Source organism: Leptodactylus fuscus, chromosome 6, assembly GCF_031893055.1.
Source record: "Leptodactylus fuscus isolate aLepFus1 chromosome 6, aLepFus1.hap2, whole genome shotgun sequence".
NCBI classification, from domain to species: domain Eukaryota; kingdom Metazoa; phylum Chordata; class Amphibia; order Anura; family Leptodactylidae; genus Leptodactylus; species Leptodactylus fuscus.
Genome location: NC_134270.1, coordinates 114,175,784 through 114,196,703, shown reverse-complemented (window position 1 = coordinate 114,196,703; position 20,920 = coordinate 114,175,784). Strand labels below are relative to the sequence as shown.

The window sequence follows — 20,920 nt, the reverse complement described above, 5'->3', positions numbered from 1 at the left end:
TGCAGCCTTGCAGCGCTGGAGTCCTGGTGTTCAAATCCTGCCCAGGGCAGAAAACCATCTGCAAGGAGTTTGTATGTTCTCCCCGTGTTTGCATGGATTTCCATCCCATATTCCAAAGACATACTGATAGGGAAAAATGTAGATTGTGAGCTCTATGTGGGGCCCACAATCTACATTTAAAAAAAAAAAAAATATGCAAACTCAACTATGTTTCTGGCTGTGTCAGAAGGAATAGCTGTCCACTAAACAACTGTTTAGTAGAAATCAATCTAAATTATATAGCCAGCTTTAGGTTCTGTTCACGTCTCACTGGGGAACACATAGGAAATATTTCCAGACATAAACCATCATATGTCAGTGGGTTAGTAAGCTTTATGGCTTTCATTTGGCATCTATCATCTTTCCTAACACATACACGAACATGTTCAAGTCATAACATCTGAATAAAGTCCTTGCGATTCTTTATACTTCTATTGAGATGATTAATCATCTGCATATTGTACATGTAACACTGGATAAATATGTAGTGAATCTGTTAAATCTTCACTTTTTATTCTATAATAATACAAAAATAAGATCACATTAATGTTTCTATACAATGTTTATTGGGGAAGGGTTAAAAAAAAAAAAATCAAACTACAAACACACCAAGACCGTGGCAAGTCTTCCTGCTAGCCCTGTTCTTCAGGGGAATCGCTGTCTTCCTGCTCAGCCTTGTGCTTTTCCATCTTTGCAATCAATTCTTTAAAATAAATAAATAATGTATTAATGAAATGCAGAATCCAAAATAACTCAGATGTAAAGACAGCCTTCCAGCAGCATAAGACAAGGAGAGTAAAGCTCCTCATTCCTTCTATCCTTACATTTAAGCTTAGGTCTCACTAGGTTTACAGAACGGTCACAGATGATCATAGCTGTGATCCCATGGAACAAGTGTCACCACAGAAATGGAAACTGTATGGTGCACATAGATCCCCATGATGCTGCTAGTTCTGGACCTTTGGTTGGGACAGGATTTGCATCCATCATACAAACCATATAATATGGCCCCTTTACAGCTGTTCTCAGTATGCCGAGAGCCTTAAATGGATTTTCCCATGACCAGAACCATATTTTGCAGATAATTAAAAGTTAAAAATTTTTGCGATTACAGGGAGATTTGCTCAAAAGAGACACCCCGCTACCAATGTAACTCTTGCTAAAGGATGCCCAAACAGGGTTCCACCCCATACAAACATTTGGCACTCAATGAACGCTATTCCAAGAGCCATTACTCTAATCTACAGCCAGTTTTTAATCCTACTAATATTATAAATGTGAAAGTTTGTGTGTTTGGATGTTTGTGAGTTTGGATGTTTGTTCCTCAATCACGCTAAAACGCCTGGACGGATTTGCGTGCAATTTTCCACAAACATAGTTTTCCCTTAGGATTGAGTCACAGGCTACTTTTGGTGCCACTAAACAACATGGCTTCCTAGCAGGAGACTCACAAAAGCAGGACTCCTAGCCCCAGCTATAGACTCACACACACTGCCTGGCATTTCCTGCCTCAACCTGCCTGCACACTCCTTACTGTCACCTCAGGAGTAGCCCTCACTCTACTCACTCACATTTACATATAGCTTTCCACTATACAGTACATACACAATACATGTAATTACAATGTGATGTGTTGTATCTCCTATCACTACTATATACAGTACCTGATACATATAATACTCCTGTACACAGGCTGTATATACTATATAATTACATGTATTACCTATCACTGCTATATACAGTGCCTGATACATATATACTCCTGTACACAGACTGTATATACTATATAATTACATGTATCTCCTATCACTGCTATATACAGTATCTGATACATACAGTTAGGGCCAGAAATATTTGTACAGTGACACAATTTTCGCGAGTTGGGCTCTGCATGCCACCACATTGGTTTTGAAATGAAACCTCTACAACAGAATTCAAGTGCAGATTGTAACGTTTAAGTTGAAGGGTTGAACAAAAATATCTGATAGAAAATGTAGGAATTGTACACATTTCTTTACAAACACTCCACATTTTAGGAGCTCAAAAGTAATTGGACAAATAAACATAACCCAAACAAAATATTTTTATTTTCAATATTTTGTTGCGAATCCTTTGGAGGCAATCACTGCCTTAAGTCTGGAACCCATGGACATCACCAAACGCTGGGTTTCCTCCTTCTTAATGCTTTGCCAGGCCTTTACAGCCGCAGCCTTCAGGTCTTGCTTGTTTGTGGGTCTTTCCGCCTTAAGTCTGGATTTGAGCAAGTGAAATGCATGCTCAATTGGGTTAAGATCTGGTGATTGACTTGGCCATTGCAGAATGTTCCACTTTTTTGCACTCATGAACTCCTGGGTAGCTTTGGCTGTATGCTTGGGGTCATTGTCCATCTGTACTATGAAGCGCCGTCCGATCAACTTGGCAGCATTTGGCTGAATCTGGGCTGAAAGTATATCCCGGTACACTTCAGAATTCATCCGGCTACTCTTGTCTGCTGTTATGTCATCAATAAACACAAGTGACCCAGTGCCATTGAAAGCCATGCATGCCCATGCCATCACGTTGCCTCCACCATGTTTTACAGAGGATGTGGTGTGCCTTGGATCATGTGCCGTTCCCTTTCTTCTCCAAACTTTTTTCTTCCCATCATTCTGGTACAGGTTGATCTTTGTCTCATCTGTCCATAGAATACTTTTCCAGAACTGAGCTGGCTTCTTGAGGTGTTTTTCAGCAAATTTAACTCTGGCCTGTCTATTTTTGGAATTGATGAATGGTTTGCATCTAGATGTGAACCCTTTGTATTTACTTTCATGGAGTCTTCTCTTAACTGTTGACTTAGAGACAGATACACCTACTTCACTGAGAGTGTTCTGGACTTCAGTTGATGTTGTGAACGGGTTCTTCTTGACCAAAGAAAGTATGCGGCGATCATCCACCACTGTTGTCATCCGTGGACGCCCAGGCCTTTTTGAGTTCCCAAGCTCACCAGTCAATTCCTTTTTTCTTAGAATGTACCCAACTGTTGATTTTGCTACTCCAAGCATGTCTGCTATCTCTCTGATGGATTTTTTCTTTTCTTTCAGCATCAGGATGTTCTGCTTCACCTCAATTGAGAGTTCCTTTGACCGCATGTTGTCTGGTCACAGCAACAGCTTCCAAAATGCAAAACCACACACCTGGAATCAACCCCAGACCTTTTGACTACTTCATTGATTACAGGTTTACAAGGGAGACGCCTTCAGAGTTAATTGCAGCCCTTAGAGTCCATTGTCCAATTACTTTTGGTCCCTTGAAAAAGAGGAGGCTATGCATTACAGAGCTATGATTCCTAAACCCTTTGTCCGATTTGGATGTGGAAACTCTCATATTGCAGCTGGGAGTGTGCACTTTCAGCCCATATTATATATATATAATTGTATTTCTGAACATGTTTTAGTAAACAGCTAAAATAACAAAACTTGTGTCACTGTCCAAATATTTCTGGCCCTAACTGTATATACTCCTGTACACAGGCTGTATATACTATATAATTACATGTATCTCCTATCACTGCTATATACAGTACCTGATACATATATACCCCTGTACACAGGCTGTATATACTATATAATTACGTGTATTACCTATCACTGCTATATACAGTGCCTGATACATATATACTCCTGTACACAGGCTGTATATACTATATAATTACATGTATCTCCTATCACTGCTATATACAGTACCTGATACATATATACTCCTGTACACAGGCTGTATAACACATCACATTGTCTGTATCACAACATACACAATATAACACATCAAATCATATTTGCTAGCCCACCAAACTTTTTAAAGCACTTTTAAAATTTCACACGTCTGTGTCCGCCCAATTCTCAAATCACCGCAGACGAAGTCGCGGGTAAAAGCTAGTTACTTATATATGCAAAAATACTTAATTGAGTAAAAAATTAAATATGGTTAATGCTGTTCTGCATACAGTCGCTGCTGCAAGTGTTGATCAGCCCCCAAGTACTATATTCTACACATACCTTTAGCTGGGTTGAACACCCCGTTTGTTTGGGTGTTGCACACATAACAACGCTTGGATTTACGGTAATGCTGCAGGGCACAACCTTCACAAAAATAATGCTTACACCTAAAAATGTGAAGAATCACTATCAATTAATATAAAATTAACCAAAAACACGGCTTTTTTAAAAAAAAAAAAATATATAAATATACTAAATTGATATCTTGTTATATGACAAAATCCTTGGGAGGCAGTGCAACTCCAGGAAGACATTTTTGTTCACTTCAAGAAGGCCTTTCACTACATCCACAGTTCTAGTTAGCATCTGTTAATAGCTGCCGCTCCACCGATTACTGCGCATTTGGATTTTTTCTTCTCTAGCCCCCACCGTTCTTGAGCAACAAGTGTAGGTAGTTTTGGTGCCTGATGTGCTATGTAAGCTCTGTACTGTCAGAAGGGCAGTGTTAGGCAGAGGGGTGTGGTTCAGAACCCCATAGTGATAGAGCTCAGAATCACACCCCTTGCCTGCTCCTGCCTGACATCGCCATACTGACAGTACAGAGACTAAATAACACATCAGACCCCAAAACACTGATTGCTCAGGAACAATGAGGACTAGAAAAGAAAATCCAACTGTACTATAATCCATGGAGCAGCAGCTATTAATTGAGGTTATAGTTTTATGAACTTTTACAATAGGCAAACAAGCATTCATAGAACATTGTCAGATTACTTTAACCCCTTCCCGACATGCGCCGTACTATTACGGCGCATGTCGGGTCTGTAACTATGGCGACCGCCCGGGAGCCGCCATAGCCACTGGGTGTCTACTGCTTTAAGCAGTAGACAACCGGCTCTAATGCCTCCGATCGGCGGTGCATGGGCGCCACCATTTTGCCCGGGTTCGCCGGCTCCTGGAGCATGCTCCAGGGCTGACGTCACGTTGGCATGACAGCCGGGAGCCTGTACAAGGCTCCCAGGCTTGTCTGCAAATCCTCTCTTTTGCAGGCTGGTCTATGCAGCCTGCAAAAGAAAGGATGATTTTTTGCAATGCATTAGCATTGTAATGCATTGCATTAGTGATCAGACCCCCTGGGGTTCAACACCCCTAGGGGGTCTAATAAATGCAAAAAAAATAAAAAAAAAGTGAAAAAAAATATAAAAAAAATATAAAAAGTATTAAAAGTTCAAATCACCCACCTTTCCCTAGAACACATAAAAGTAGTTAAAAACATGCGTCCGAAATCGCCCGCTCTACAAATCTATAAAAATATTTTTCCTGTTCGGTAAACGCCGTAGCGGGAAAAATAGTCAAAAGTGCCAAACCGCCGTTTTTTCACGGTGTTGATTCTGATAAAAATTTGAATAAAAAGTGATCATAGCAATAACATTTCCCGAAAATGGTAGAACTAAAAAGTACACTCGGCCCCGCAAAAAAAAGACGCCCTATGCATCCCCGTACACTTACAACTTATAAAAAAGTTACGGCCGTCGGAATATGGCGACTTTTAGAAAAAAATTTTTTTAACACCGTTTTGGATTTTTTTAAGGGGTCAAAATGTAAATAAAACCATATAAATTTGGTATCCCTGGAACTGTACCGAAACACAGAATATAGGGGACATGTCATTTTGGCTGCACAGTGAACGCCGTAAAACCAAAGCCCGTAAGAAAGTCGCAGAAATGCATTTTTCCCTCAAATCCACCCCATTCTGAATTTTTTTCCTGCTTCCCAGTACATTATATAGAATAATTAATGGTGGCATCATGAAGAAAAATTTGTCCCGCAAAAATTAAGATCTCATATGGCTCAGAGCGGAGAAATAAAAAAAAGTTATGGGGTTTAGAAGGAGGGGAGTCAAAAACGAAAATCAAAAAATGCCATCGGCGGGAAGGGGTTAAGATTCAATGAGGTGATATGAAAATACTTATCAAAGGGGTCTATGGCTGACTTTACAGTAATAATTGCATAATTTTACTAGTTTCTAGAGATCTTTTTCTTCTCACATCAAACCTTTCTGAAAGACAATCCTAATCAGCACATACTTGCATATATTACAGGAGCCTCCTGGTTAACTTACTTTGTGATAACTGGGTTCTTGAAGGATTCTCTGCAGATAAAACATTTGAAAGGCAGATCTTCTTCATCACTGCTCACCTCATAATTCTCCTCATCTGATAAAAAACAGGTAAAAATAGTAGAACGGTATTTATAATTCTGCCTGTATTGACATCAAATAAATGCATGAAATGTGTCAGGGGAAACAGAAAAAAAAATACAGGTGTCCTTTTAAACAGTCTGATCCTACTGGTCTCTGCACAATAAGCATCAGAAATTTTGTTTATCCTCTTTCTTCCACATAGAGAACACATGATTGTTAAAGTTGTGCAAGGAAGATAGTTAAATTTGTCCGGCAGTTATCTTATGCACATAGTAACACATAGTTAAGAAGGTTGGCTGGAGACAAATTCATGTTCAACCTTTAAACCTGTGAGGTTGATCCTAAGGAAGTCAAACATCCCCCTTCCCATAAGACTGACATCAGTTGCCCCAGCAGAGAAGGTTTACAGTAAAATTGCCACATACCATTGGCGCCATAACGACCCTCCTCCAGTTCTCGCTCAAGCTGCCAGCCATGTTTGTAGTCAGAGCGGTCGTGGAGAAATTTACAACTGTCTGAAAGAAAAAAGTGAAAACAAAAGCATTGATAATCTAAAATGATGTGGTTGAGGGAGAAGCAAATAAGTGAGGCAGATTATTTTGCCCAACCTCTAAATAGTGCTCTAAAGTAAAAAAAAAAAAAAAAAAAAATTAAGTGAAAGGAAAAGTAATAATGACAGTGGACGCGCCAAACACAGTAAAATTCTTCTAATCCAGCCTTCAAAAGGATCAGATGCTGAAATATTCTTCAGCTAGAAACCTGGCACCATCACTGTTCTTTAACCAGGAATCTGCTGATCAGGTACTGAAGGCCAAGAGAATTTTACTTTAACAATACATATTGTATAAAGGTAAATCATAAACATATACTAGGTTGATCAGCAGCCAGCACTCACCACCAAAGCCACAAAATCCAGTTTCCTTGTAATCTTTGCAAATATCTGGTTGGTAGTCCCACCGTACTGTAGCTCGGAGATGTTCTGGTGCTCGGATTGGGCCTTTCCTGTGTTAAGAAATATAAGTGGTAAAACTGAACTACAGAGAGGGGAGGACATTGTGGAAATGCAGCAGTACACATGATCAGGGCTGCAACATGCTACATTACAGACTACTGATCACTTTCACATTGGATACACTCTCTTTGGCGATCCCGGTGTCATGTAATAAGAACATTAGTGATAGGGGGAATGGTTCAGGGAAATAAAAATATGCAATGATCCCTTTTATGACTAGGCTCTTGCTCTCAGACAGAAGTGGTCTACCCAAGGAATTGACATCACTCATGGATCCTAATAGGAACTAAAACTTGTATCCTGAATATTGTACTTAACACCAAGTTTGGTAGGAAAAATAATAGACTTGAAAATCATGGAAACCATTACCTGACCATGCCAGAAGATGCATTCCCTAAGGATGTGTCTTTGGGTTTGATGAATTTCTGGTAATTGTGCATACCACGATAGATCTTATCGTCTTCTTTTCCCTTCATTTCCTAAAAGTAAAGACAAAAAGTGAATCAATAAATAAAATAAAGAATAGAAGGTTCTCTTTCTTAGTATTTCTTCAATAATGATGACTTCTTCATAACTACACTAATGTTTAGATTATATGAGACTTTTTTTTTTTAAATAAAATAAATTTCTCTACCTATCCTATGTGCTGACTTCAATAGGCAGATACATTATTTATTAAATGGGATGAATCTGACCAAGTAGGTGATCTCTGGCTACAATGAACTAGAATTTTCAGCAAGACTATTAGAAAAGACCAAGGTCATTGCTTTTGGGTCATACTGAGAACTTTAATTCCAGGGCTATTGGTACAGCACACACAACACAGCTTGCCTAACCTTTGGCAGCTTTCACTTATTGTTCTTTACTTACCTCTTGTATTTTCTGGCTTCTTTCAAATATCGCCTGTGCATCCTTGTCTTTCTCTGTGTCCAGCTCATAGGTGGCTGTAGCTCCCATGTCATCTGGACCCACAGGTTTCTGAAAAAACCACAGACGGAAAAAAATTGTTTAATAAAACGAATATGCTGAATTATCTTCTTGCAACCACTGCATATGAAACAGCACAATAAATAATACAATTTTAGGATATAGCTTTAATATTATTTCTATGGGGGATCTGTGGCTCTGTATCAGAGGAAAAGAGAGATTTTAGATCTCTAAAGAGCTATTACCATTGTATTGTAAGAAGGAAGGGAAGATGACTAGGTTAGGTATAAGGGAGGGAAGAACTCTGGATTGGTGTGAGGATCATCTCACCGCTGACCGTGTTGATTTATAGGATACACTTATGGAGCCGGTTGACTCCTCCTCTTCGCTGCTGCTTGCTTTATAATTTGCTTCCTTTACTCTTTGCTTTGACTGTAAACAAAACCAAACACAGATATAATTACTACTACTGCTATTAATTACTATTACTCATTGTGTCTATGTGATGAACAGAAATCTAAAGTGGAAGCGTACTCTTCCATAGACTTGTACTGTCGGGTGGGGCTTGGTATTTCTCACAGCCCAGCGATGATTCTAGGCTGTAAGGCCCGTCCTTTTGACAGTGGGGAGATATTGGTGACAAAATTAACGACACCCATATTTCCAGCACTGGGGCGCATACAGAGAAAGCAGACAACTCTGAACTCAACGCATTGTCAGCTTTCTAGTGGTATATAATATTGCATATTGATGAGAACATGAAAGGTCCCCCGTTAATCTTGAGTGTATTACCACCGCTGATTCTCATCAGATTTCACAAAATTTAGATGGATTTGCAAAGGTCTGCAGAGAAATATCTTTAGTGTATTGCCAGCATAAAGGGGTTGTCCAGACAAAAATAGACATCCAATTTAACTTTTAAAGCAGCAGGGAATATTGAAAAAAAGCTGCTGATTGGCCTCAGTGGTCACGTGACGACCTTTTACCACTTGCATCCATTCAAGTTCGTAGCATCTGATAACAGTCACTGCTCTACCAATTCCAGCGTAGTTGGAATTTTCTCTCTAGCTCCCATCTGTCCTGAGCAACAAGGACAGTTAGTATTGGTGTCTGATGTTCTATGCAAGCTCTGTAATGTCAGTGTCAGGCAAGTGGTGTAATTTATAGCTCCAATCAGAGGCAGCCAGTGTCAGAGCTCAGAATCATACCCCTTGTCTGCTCCAGCCTAACACCATCCTTCTGACAGTAGAGAGTCTACATGGCATATCAGTGCACCAAAATGAACAGCGTTGATGGCTCAGGAACAGCGGAGACCAGAGGAAAAAGAAAAATCCTAACTGTCTTATTGCAAAATTTGTAACGGGGCCCCTAAGTATTGTAACATTTATAATAGTAGTATATTTTGTCTGGCAGAAGGTGGTTAGGGGTTCCCTTAGGTTCCAGTGCTGGTAATGACTGCTACCTCTGCACTCCTTATAGCTACACCCCTGTTTAACAGCTAACAAGTACATTGAGATTTCTCTGCTTCACATACGAACTATATTAGACACCTGACAATTCATGTTTAGCCTTGTCAGACAAAAACGGTGTAGATCCATTCCATCATCAATGTCAACATCCTAACTGTATTGAAAATGCTGTAATTTGTGTATAATGATGGTGATCTGGAGTCACCATGAGACTGTTCCTTCCTGCCATAACAAAGCTTAAAAAAAAAAAAAGGCTAGGACCTGCAACAGACAGTGTTGCCATAAACACTTAGCCGCAGCACAACTTCAGGTCACTTCTATTAAGCCACCCTCACCCTCAGAATGAATTCCATTCCCCATATGTAAACGTTCTCATTGCAGCCAGTTTCCTATTCCTATGCAGCCATTGATATTTATTTTATCCCCATTACAGCATTCACTTCATGGAATACATGCTTTTATAATTTTGAGTCTATGGTAAAATTGCTAAGTTCCTATTAAACCCTGAGGCAAGGTTAAACAGGAACTTAACACTGGCATTGCAAGCAGCCCTTAGGCTCCCGGCTGTAATAGTAACCAAACAGCTTCTGCCAACAATCTGGCTATGGTGTCCCGGCCAAGCTGCAGGTTTGAACACCCAACATCCGCCATGTCAGGAAGGGGCGGTTCATTTTGAATTGTAAATAAGTTAAGAGCGTGTCCCGCTACCTTCTGCACCATGTGGTTGATGGATTCCTTCTTCTTCCTTCTGACCACTGATGCTTCCCCCTCATCTTGTTCTGCACTACTATCTGCAGATACAATGGTAGAATAGTCAGATACAACACATATATAAACAGTGACATTTATGGGGATAACGTCTAGCCTTAGGGAGAGACCACCTTCTCAGGTGTGTGGAGATTTATACAGCCATAGTTGCTCCACTGCAAAGGAACATGGGAGGAATATGCAAATCTGTCTCCCAAGATGTAAACAGGGAGATGCAAACAGGGAGACAGTGCCTCTGTTATGCTGCCCTCTATTGCAAGCACCCTGAACAACATGCCTGACTTCCCAGAAGCCTTTGCTGCATGATGCGAGGTTATAACCAAATTAATTTCTCAGCTACGGACGGCACCGTTTCGGTCTCTTTGGACGTCATCAGCGCAGCCTATAGAGAATTGATTTCGTTTAAGTGACATTTAGAAATGGTAAAAGGGAGTTTCACTTTTATGTAAAAAAAAGAAAACAAACAAACATAAAGGGAACTTGACATGAGCGTAAAAATTAAAGGAATTGTGTTGTGGAGCTTGAAAGCCTCAGCTACATCGTTTACAGGAAAAATAAACTTTAATACTGGAGCTATTGGGGTGGTGTTGGTGCTGCGTAGTCATTATTCTTAATTTACTACTATCCATGGCTTCAACATAGTTGGTGTGGGCAGCCTCATCTAGTTTCAGAACTCCCACACATGTAAACGGTTTGACCTGTGTATGCAACCATCTCCTAATTTACTTGTGGACACAAATGGGGGTCATAAAACAAGTAAGCAAACTGTTTTTTCCCCCTACGCCAAACAGCAGCACAAGATGGGGTATTCCTGCCCCTGTGTGCTGTTAGGACAGGTGGAACTTTTAATTAGCTAACAGTTTTTCCCCCTATAAGAGGCCAGAGCGACCTCCTCCCCCCTGTGTTTTTTTCTGTCCTGTGCGACTGGACAGGTGGAGGAGGCTGTGGCCTCCTCTATGGTTTAGAATAAGGTGTCTTAGATCCTTTCTTCTCTTTCCCTTCTTTCTGAGTGAAAGATCTAGGTTTATACTGCAGTCTTTTGTCTTACCTGCCTTGTGCAGGTTACTGACTTTTTCAGCTGCAGTTCATTTACTGCCCTGCAGTAAGGTAAGCCGTGTCCTCTTTCAGCTTTCCCTCTGTGTTCACTGCAGAGACTAAAAGCACTAATTTCTATTTGCTATGGGCACTCTGTCAACTTCACAATATCGAAGTCGATTCACCGCCATTATGGTAAGATCCAACCAAATTTTTGTATTTCTTGCGGTTTTTCAATGTGCATTTAATTCCTAAGCGGGGACTATATGCTGTGAACCTAAAAGAAGGGTTCAGATACCTATGTACTGTCATTACTTATTAGGTGCATATTTGCTTATTGCTCACATGATGGTGGATGCTCTAAGGCAATTTGTTGTAAGGTTATGCATGTCTGCACTGCTGTCAGTACGGGGTCCTCCAGCTAGGAGCCCTTCATTTATTGTTGTCATCTCCTGGGTGAAGGAGTACATGCAGATTTCTGGTAAGGTTCCCTCTCCCAGTTTTCATAAGAGGTCTTACTTAGAAATAGAAGCCCTAGTGGCTCAAGCTGTAGGGTTACAGACTTGTATGCCTGAATCCACAGTATCCTGGGTTCAATCCCAGTTGCACTTTGCATTTGTGATATAAAAAAAAAAAAAAAAAAAGTTAATAAGGTACTTGTGGTTCTCATGGTCCATTCACATGGAGAAAGTCTCTAAACTTCATGCTGGACTCTGTCTGCTTGAAAATCTCCCTCCTCTAGGTGGGAAAAGATCATATCAGCAGTGCATTATTTATAGGTAATACAGCGGGTTTCCATCCTAACTGCCAAAGGTTACTGGATCTTATGTCAGGGTCTGCAGTTGCAGTCCCTTGGGCCATATAGCGCATGCGGCCTGCAGAAGGTAAGTCTGAGGCCTGGAATCACAACCCGTGGGGCCTGGAGGGGCTTCATTTTAAGGGCTGGATGTCCATGTCCAGATAGTCTGGACCCTGTTGACCACAGAGACAGCCCTCTCCGGTAGAGAGCGCATCTACAGGAGATTCCCATACGGGCAATGAGGAATTGGATGGAGGAGGCTGTGTCATCCAGCTGACAAAAAACTCAGCAGTCTGGGTCAAGCCAATTTAGTTATTCCTCAAAATTTGTCTTTCATCCAGGTGGTGTTCCATCTTAAGGACGGGATGTCCATGGTCCAGCTAGCGCTGGACCCTGTTGACTCTCTCACTAGTGGGGCGAATCTAGAGAAAAGTTCCATAGGAATAAAGTGGAAGTGGATGAAGAGTTCATGGTCCAGTTTACCTGGACCCTGTTGACCACTGATGCATCCCTCTCTGGTGGAGAGTGTCCACGGTCCAGCTAAGGCCGGACCCTGTTGACTACCTATGTCTCCCTCTCTGGTGGAGAGAACATCCAGATAAGCGTTCCATAGGAGGAACATGAAATTGAATGTAGAGTCCACGGTCCAATTTATCTGGACCCTGTTGACCACTGATGCATCCCTCTCTGGTGGAGAGTGTCCACGGTCCAGCTAAGGCCGGACCCTGTTGACTACCTATGTCTCCCTCTCTGGCGGAGAGCACATCTAGAGAAGCATTCCATAGGAGGAACATGAAATTAAATGTAGAGTCCACGGTCCAGTTTACCTGGACCCTGTTGACCACTGATGCATCCCTCTCTGGTGGAGAGTGGCCATGGTCCATCTAACGCCAGACCCTGTTGACTACCTATGCCTCCCTCTCTGAGGAGAGCACATCTAGATCGGCTGGGTAGGCTATTTGGTCTCATCATATGTCCGCCTGATCACGGCTTATCCAAGATCCATCGGTCCTTCAACTTGTTCAAGCCAGACAAATACGTAAGGACCCTCCCTCTCCAGGGCATCAAGCAACTTTATCTAGACAGCTCTCCCATTCGGCAAATCCTTGGCCCCCCACACCTTCACAAAGGTAGTGGCCCCGGTCGTAGCCGCCCTGCGCCTCCAAGGGATCTTATTGTCCCATAACTAGACGAATGGCTCCTAAAAGCCCGGTCAAAGGAGGTGCTTGCCACACAGTTGGAATCCACTGTGGCTTTCCTAAATGAGCTGGGCTGGCTAATAAACTGGCAGAAGTCGGTAGTGGTTCCATCTACCCCGATTCAATTTCTGGGTTTATCTTGGATTCTCTCAGCATGATGATCTCCCTGCCTCCTCCTTGGAAGGAGAAGATTGGTCAAGCGGCTCATCACCTATCCACAACCCGGAAGGTTACTATCAGGACCGCCATGAAGGTCCTAGGTCTCATGTCCGCAGCCATCAAGGCAGTTCTGTGGGCCCTATGGCACATGCGCCCCTTACAGTGCGAGATCCTGAGAGTCGGGAACCACAGTCCTTCGGGGCTACAGAAGCCTATCCAGTTATCCATCAGAACCCGTCGATCACTGGCTTGGTGGTCCCAGCTCAGAGACGGGAAATCCACGGTCCAGACATCCTGGACCCTGTTGACCACAGATGCCTCCCTCACAAGATGGGGAGTGCTTCTGGGGGAGACCCCGGTACGTGGGACCTGGAACCAGCTTAGAGAAGGCTCATTTGTCCAACTGGCGAGAGCTCACTGCGGTGCACCGTGTGCTTCTAATGTTTGCACCCCACCTGCAAGGGAAAGCTGTGAGAGTGACAGACAACTTAACAGCAGTCCGATATATCAGCAAACAAGGGGGGAACCAGATCCCCCTCGCTTCTGCAGGTGACAAATCTAATATTCTCCTGGTGGAGAGGAATCTTTCACAACTATCAGCGGTTCAGATTCAAGGTGGGCTGAACATCCTTGCGGATCAGCTAAGCAGAGGCCTGGTGATGACAGGCGAATGGTCCCTAAATCCGGACATCTTTCATCATCTCACTGAGATGTGGGGTCTCCCCGAGGTGGACCTGATGGCCACCCAGTACAACGCCAAAGTGACAAGGTTTTGCTCCCTCTACCGGGAAGACAATCCTTTGGCGGTAGATGCCCTGTCAATACCTTGGAGGTTCAAACTGGCATACGTTTTTCCTCCTATTCTGATGATTCCGAAGGTATTGGCGAAACTCAGGCAGGACCAGACTTCGGCAATAGTGATCATGCCGTTCTGGCCAAAAAAGGGCATGGTTTACCCACCTCATCCTAATGAGTCAAGGGACCTACTGGAGGCTTCCACAAGTCCAAAACCTGGTAATTCTGAACTGACAGCTCTGCCAGGACCTGGACAGGTTCAACCTCATGGCCTGGAGGTTGACCGCATCGTATACGGAGATAGACGATTATCCCAGGCCGTTCTAAGAACGTTGGCCCATTCAAGAGCGGATTCAACTAACAGGAGTTACCAAAGGATCTCGGATAGGCAGCTTAATAACTCTGCTATCGAATCGGTCTTGGAGTTCCTACAGAGTGACCTGGATAAGGGGCTAACTCCAGCTACCCTGAAGGTTCATGTTTCAGCACTTTCCGCTCTTCTAGGGACCTGGTTATAACAAGATCCTCTATTAAAGTAATTCCTTAAAGGGGCCTCTAGGCTCCGCCCTCAGATGCGGCCCCCTGTCCCGCAATGGGACTTGGCTGCGGTTCTTCAGGGGCTTTGTTCTCCCCCGTTTGAACTCTTAACAGAAGTGGACTGGAGATATCTCTCCTACAAGGTAACCTTCTTGTTGGCAATTACCTCTGCCAAGAGGATTGGAGAATTACAAGCTTTGGCTGCCTCGGAGCCATTCATTACCTTTTTCCCTGATAGGGTTCAACTTGGGTTCATCCAGGGATTTTGTCCTAGGGTCGCATATATCTGCGCATATATTTGGATTGTACAGCTTCCTTTCGAAGAACCTGCTCATCAATACCTACGGCCGTAACAAAGGTGTTAAAGCCACCCTGTCAAGATTGATCAGGGAGGCCATCGCTTGCTCTCTTCGCGCTCAAGACCTACCAGTACCGGAATTGGACCAACTTCCCGGTCAGAGAGACGCTCGCTCTCCTTAGAGCAGATATGTTCCGCTGCTTCCTGGAGTTTTCATCTGATGTTCGCCAGACACTGCAGATTGGACTGGCGCAGCTCAGAGGCCACAGCCTTCGGACATTCTGTCTTGGCATCTGCTTGCCAAGATCTCCCACCCTAGTTGGGATTTTACTTGCTAGATCCCCATCTTGTGCTGCTGTTTGGCGTAGGGGGAATGGAAGATTATAAAGATAATCTGTTTTCCCTTAGCCCAAACAGCAGCACAAGGCTCCCTCCCATTGTTTATGGTAATGTTTGTATTGTTATATTGCCTTTTATACTTTTTGACTAACACAGGGGGGAGGAGGTCGCTCTGGCCTCTTATAGGGGGAAAAACTGTTAGCTAATTAAAAGTTCCACCTGTCCTAACAGCACACAGGGGCAGAAATACCCCATCTTGTGCTGCTGTTTGGGCTAAGGGAAAACAGATTATCTTTATAATCTTCCATTCTCGCAGGCTGAAAAAAAAAAATCAGCTAGAGGAAAAATTTTACAATTGACTCCAATTGAAATGAATGGGAGGTATTTTATGAGGCGCAATCTGCCTCAAAATCCTCCTGCAAAAAACTCACCCTTTAAACCCATCGAAAAACTGCATGTGTTTTGATGCTTTTTTTTTCTGTACAGTTTTTTTCTATTTTACAGCTGAAATATGTTAAACAATTGAGTTTTTCCTGTAAAATTAAGATTAGGGTTACGTGGCATCTTTGGCGTGCCCATCATGCACCTTTAGTAGTGACATGCAGAGCCCCTCCGTCTGTGGTCGTTTCTAGTGACTACAATGTAAACAACATGACGAGGTCTTCCTTTATGTGTGTGTACTTTTGTTATGGAAGATATACGTGCTCCATGCAGGGTTTCTTTTACGTTTTTTGAGCTAGATTCACACTAGCGTTCGGATCAGCATAGGGTCACCATAGACTAGAATGGCTTTCCATGCAGGACTTTTCTCTCTGCTGATTTTGCACAGAATTAGCGGCAGAGACTTTAGTGCAGATGTGAGCCTAGCCTGCCATTGGTATGAATAGATGGCCACCAAACGGAAGCTGCTCCGTCTGTCATCTCATGTCCATTGCTGTCAGCCTTTGACAGATGAGAGCCTCAGATATGGTGATGTGACGTCACCTTTACACAACAACGTGGGAATGGGAGATGACAATTTGTAGGACACTTTGGTGACATCCCTTATGTGACCTATAACAGCAGCCACAAGAACAACCCTACAAGGAAAGGATATTATCTGACAGGTTGCCAAGAGCAACCAAATAATTGACTAAGTAATACTATCCCTGGAAGGTTATTATAGGGCCCTTTAAAACCTGCGCCTCTTCCCAGAATGCTTCGCGCAAGTTTCCAGCCATTTCCTCCTACCCCTATCCTCGTCTCTCCGCTTCCGTCCAGCGAATTTTCGGGTCGTCTTCTTAAACATAAAACTGCACACCGGAGTCTTGGAGTCCTTCGTCGAAGAACCGGAGTCAGCCATGTTTAAGTTAGCAGCAGCTTCAGGTGTATCAGCCATGGCTGTAGTGACGTCACCGGACCATAGAGCCGCTGCTGAAGAGAGCCGCTAGAGAGGACTAAACGCACAATGTCGACATCTGCAGGCTGCTAGTAGTATTGCAGCGACCTGAAAGATGCAAGCGTGGCCAAACACAGGTAGCGGCGCAGGTTTTCTATACGTATATGTTGGTATTAGGTTAGAGTTGCCGTGCAGATATATCCTGCACTAATATTGTTTGTATGGTTTTATTAGCTGAATGTATTTACTTATGTATATTATTAATCAGAGACACAGAAGGAAGTAGTCACATAAGACATGGGCTACACGGTGATGTGTTGTGTAGAGCCCATTGCAGTTCTATGTGTCGCATTGTCACAGGCAGTGTATTGCAAAGTGACAGAAAATTCAAGTTGCAAGTCGCATTGAACTTTATCACCATAGACCACAATGGAAGTCACGTGTGACTGTGGCCCATGAGACATGTCTATACTGGGACTGTATTTTCTCAGTTTTGTAAAAGTTGTGCAACAGCAGTAACACAAGTGTTCTAGTCACACAACTTGTCTGGGACATTTTTGTTGAAACCACAGCTCAATGTGAAAATTTGTGACCAGCATTATGGATACAGCAGGGGCATGCTAAGCACCAGCATATGCCAAGTGTTTACCCCTAAGAAGCAAAAGATGCCATATTATAGCATACAATATACATGCCTAGTCCCAACTTTCCCAAGGCTAGAAAGAGGGACATAAAGTGCAAAGCGCTATGCGCATCATGGCAAGTTTAGTCCCACTCACTTCTATGCAGACTCCACCCATTCTCATTAAATTTTCTTTGTGCCCCCACACAGTATAATGCTCATACACTCACTCTAACATTATATGCCCACACATTATTATGTTCCCCTACAATATGAAATTTAAATTGGGGGATACTAGAGGGGACATTGTACTATGGGGAAGCTGGAGGGTGACATTAAACCGTGTATAGAGTTGGTGGGGGACTTTAAACGGGGGCAAGTAGAGGGGAACGTTAAATCGTAGGAGTAGCTGGAGGGGACATTAAACGGGGGGCAAGTAGAGGCAGACATGTCCCCCTCCAACTACTCCTATGGTTTCATGTCCTCCTCCAGTTGCCCCCAGTCTAATGTCCCCACTTCATCTGCCACCCAGTTTAATGTTCCCCTTTGTCTGCCCCCAAAGTTTAACATAAAAACACACTGATACTCTCCTTGCTCTCCTGTTGCGCAGTCTGTAATCTATTTTCCAGAGAATCTTTAGTCACGATGTGAGTGACGTGATCACATTGTGCCTATAGCTCCCAAGGCCGGACTCACAGGGGACACAGTGGTGAGGCAGGAGTTGTCTGCAGACGGCTCCTACTTCACCACTGCATTCAACTCATCTGCATCCTCTGGATGCAGATGAGTTGAAACTGGGACATATCTCGGACTGTCCTGCTGTATCCGGGTCGGTTGGGAGGTATGAATATAGCATGCAAAATTTGCAATGAAGAAAAAACATTTCATATAAAATCAAAGGCATACAGTTTGACCCCACTGACTTGTATGGATATTCTAGTAACCCACAATAACACCATTCAGATTCTGTTAGGTATGAATGGTACAGATGTTAAACTCTTGCCCTGAATATGACTGTTAGCATGGCGGGAGCACAGTTTTAGCCAAGCTAGTGTGTCACAAGTTGGTGTACTAGATTTTTCCGAGTTGTATCATATTGAGTGTTATGACGTACTTGCCCTGTGTTTGTTGATGCACTTTATACATGCTCATGTTGCTTTTTCTGGTGCAGGTCATCAGTTGTTCAGTGTTCTGGCACTCTCACAAACTTGATTGTGTGATGATTCCTCATAGGTAGAACTAAGGTGCACCGTGGTGTGAACTGTTTGATGTCAGGCATTACACCAGCTACTCAAAACGGGAGATGGATCCCAATTTAAGAGCCACTCCCATGATCTGAAGGGGAAAGAGACTGGTCAAGACAAGATAGAGAGATGGCCAGCTTGTGGTTGAAGGGCCACTTGTAGAAGGCAGCGACCAGCAAGGTCAGGCAAGTTGGGAGAGACCTGAACTGTACAATTATTCTACTTACAGAGAAGTGATGTCGTTGTGCATCTTCTTCTTCCCAGCAGTAGCATTGACTAGGGGTCAAGATGCCGGGTGGAAAATATAAGATGCACACATGCTGTGTTTTAGAGGAGGTTCTGCCTGCCGCATGACCTCACTGTAAGTATAATATAATTATACAGTGCATTAAGTAGTATGTGAGGGAGGAACTACTTATTATCTGCTTGGTTCACTATTGACCTACCATTACTGTAATAGTGCCACCCCACAGGAATTAGCATTATTTATGTGGGGGGCACTGTAAGGGCACTATTACTGTAATAGCGCCCAACCACAGTTGATAGCATTACCTATGTGGAGGGACTCTATTAGGGAACTATTACAGCCTGCAGGTAATAGCATTACTTGGAGGTGGGGGGGAGGTCACTATTAAGGTCTTTTGATTGTCTTCAATGGGCTATAAATGTAACTACGCCTAACTGGAATAGCTATGCTTACACAGTTGCAGAATTACTATTGGCCCTTTGAAGACAACCATAATGTTGTCCTCAGTGAAAATGAGTTTGACACCTCTGGTCTACAGTCCATTCCTTGCAGGCAGGAGGGAGGGTCTCCGTGGCTTCTTCACGAGGGATGGACAGGTGAGCATCATTGGCTTTTGAGTGCCGTATTGACACCTTGTTGTGGGGTCTGATGACTGCATTCTGGCAGCGCCTCCAGACTATACATGCTAAACTGCAGCAGATATGAGTTGCAGATTACATTCAAAATTTAAAGCGAATTTGCCTAATGCAAATATTTAACATGTAAGGGGGCGTTCACACTACCATTGTTAATGTCAGTTTCTGTCTTCTGTCCTAGGATGAAAGCAATGCACTTTAAACTTTTGTAGAGAACCGTCATAGACTGATTCTATGTCCATTCCCATTGACACTAATGTAAACAACATGATGGATGCTATCTTCCATCATGCTTGTTTACTTTTGTAAGGAAGATAAAGTCCTGCATTCAGGACTGCGTCCTGGTGTCAGAGATATCAGTGCCCTGGTGTCAGAGATATCAGTGTCCTTGGTTTCGGCACCGATATCCCTCCACTGTCAGTAGGGTGTGCCTTACAGGTCAGTGTCATCAGGGTGCTGTAAGGAATTCCTCCGTAACCGTACAAGGGTATAGAAGAGTACCGTCAGGATGATATTCCTCACAGCTCAGCAATGACGTTGAGCTGTAAGACCCGCAATGGTAAGACAATGGTAGGGATGTCTGTGCCAAAACTAAACTAACAGTGATATCTCTGACACCAGAGGGGGTGGGGGGGAACTGTCAGCTTTTTAGCAGTCCTAAAAGTCCTATTTAAAGGGGTTTTCTAGGCAAAAAAATCTTTTTTTTTTTTTTTTTTTTAAAGGTCTTGGTGCTATTAATGGGTTAGTAAGTACACCCAAATACTTTTAGCAATGTTTTGAGTGATTTCTGGGTGTCTCTGGGAGCTCCTGCCATCTCCTGCACATGGTGTAGCTTCCTACTGCCTTAGCTAATGGTAGTTGTAGGTTGACTCACACTACTTCCCTCTCACTCTCCTACTTCCTCTCCTCCTCCCTCACACCCCCTCTCTGTCTCCTCAGTTATCCCGCCACTACCAGCCCTTCCCTACTAACTCAGCCCACCCCTCCATCCCATCATACTTAGGGCTAGTTCATACGGGGCACGGGATGGCGTATTTTGGTCCTGATTTTGACGCGGGAAGCAGCGTCAGAATAGGACCAAAATGCGACAGTCTCGGCTTTCCCGGAGAAGAGAAGTCTGGACAGGAAGACATATAAGTATGATGGGGTGGAGAGGGGGAGGAGTATTGGTGATGACCGTTTCTGGAAACCGAACGTCACTAGATAATCAGAAAATGTGACGTATCACATGACCGCCCCAGGGA

The 20,920-nt window shown here is 43.2% G+C and overlaps 2 protein-coding genes across 2 annotated transcripts in view; one reads left to right on the top strand and one right to left on the bottom strand.

Annotated features, from left to right (window-relative positions):
* Positions 1–582: 582 nt before the first annotated feature.
* On the bottom strand, positions 583–16,943 carry RNF113A (ring finger protein 113A). Its single transcript, XM_075277090.1, has 10 exons — positions 16,781–16,943; positions 10,330–10,412; positions 8,483–8,584; positions 8,096–8,203; positions 7,595–7,704; positions 7,109–7,215; positions 6,639–6,728; positions 6,133–6,226; positions 4,071–4,177; positions 583–742 (listed from the first exon to the last, which is right to left on the bottom strand). Exons 1-10 carry the CDS (start codon positions 16,926–16,928, stop codon positions 672–674), a joined length of 1,020 nt encoding a protein of 339 aa, XP_075133191.1. The 5' UTR covers positions 16,929–16,943; the 3' UTR covers positions 583–671.
* A 95-nt stretch (positions 16,944–17,038) lies between these two features.
* Positions 17,039–20,920, top strand: part of LIMD2 (LIM domain containing 2) — a 30,005-nt gene continuing 26,123 nt past the window's right edge. Inside the window, exon 1 of the mRNA XM_075277082.1 lies at positions 17,039–17,065. The gene's annotated coding sequence lies outside the window, so the exon portion shown is untranslated. The remainder of the gene's footprint in view (positions 17,066–20,920) is intronic.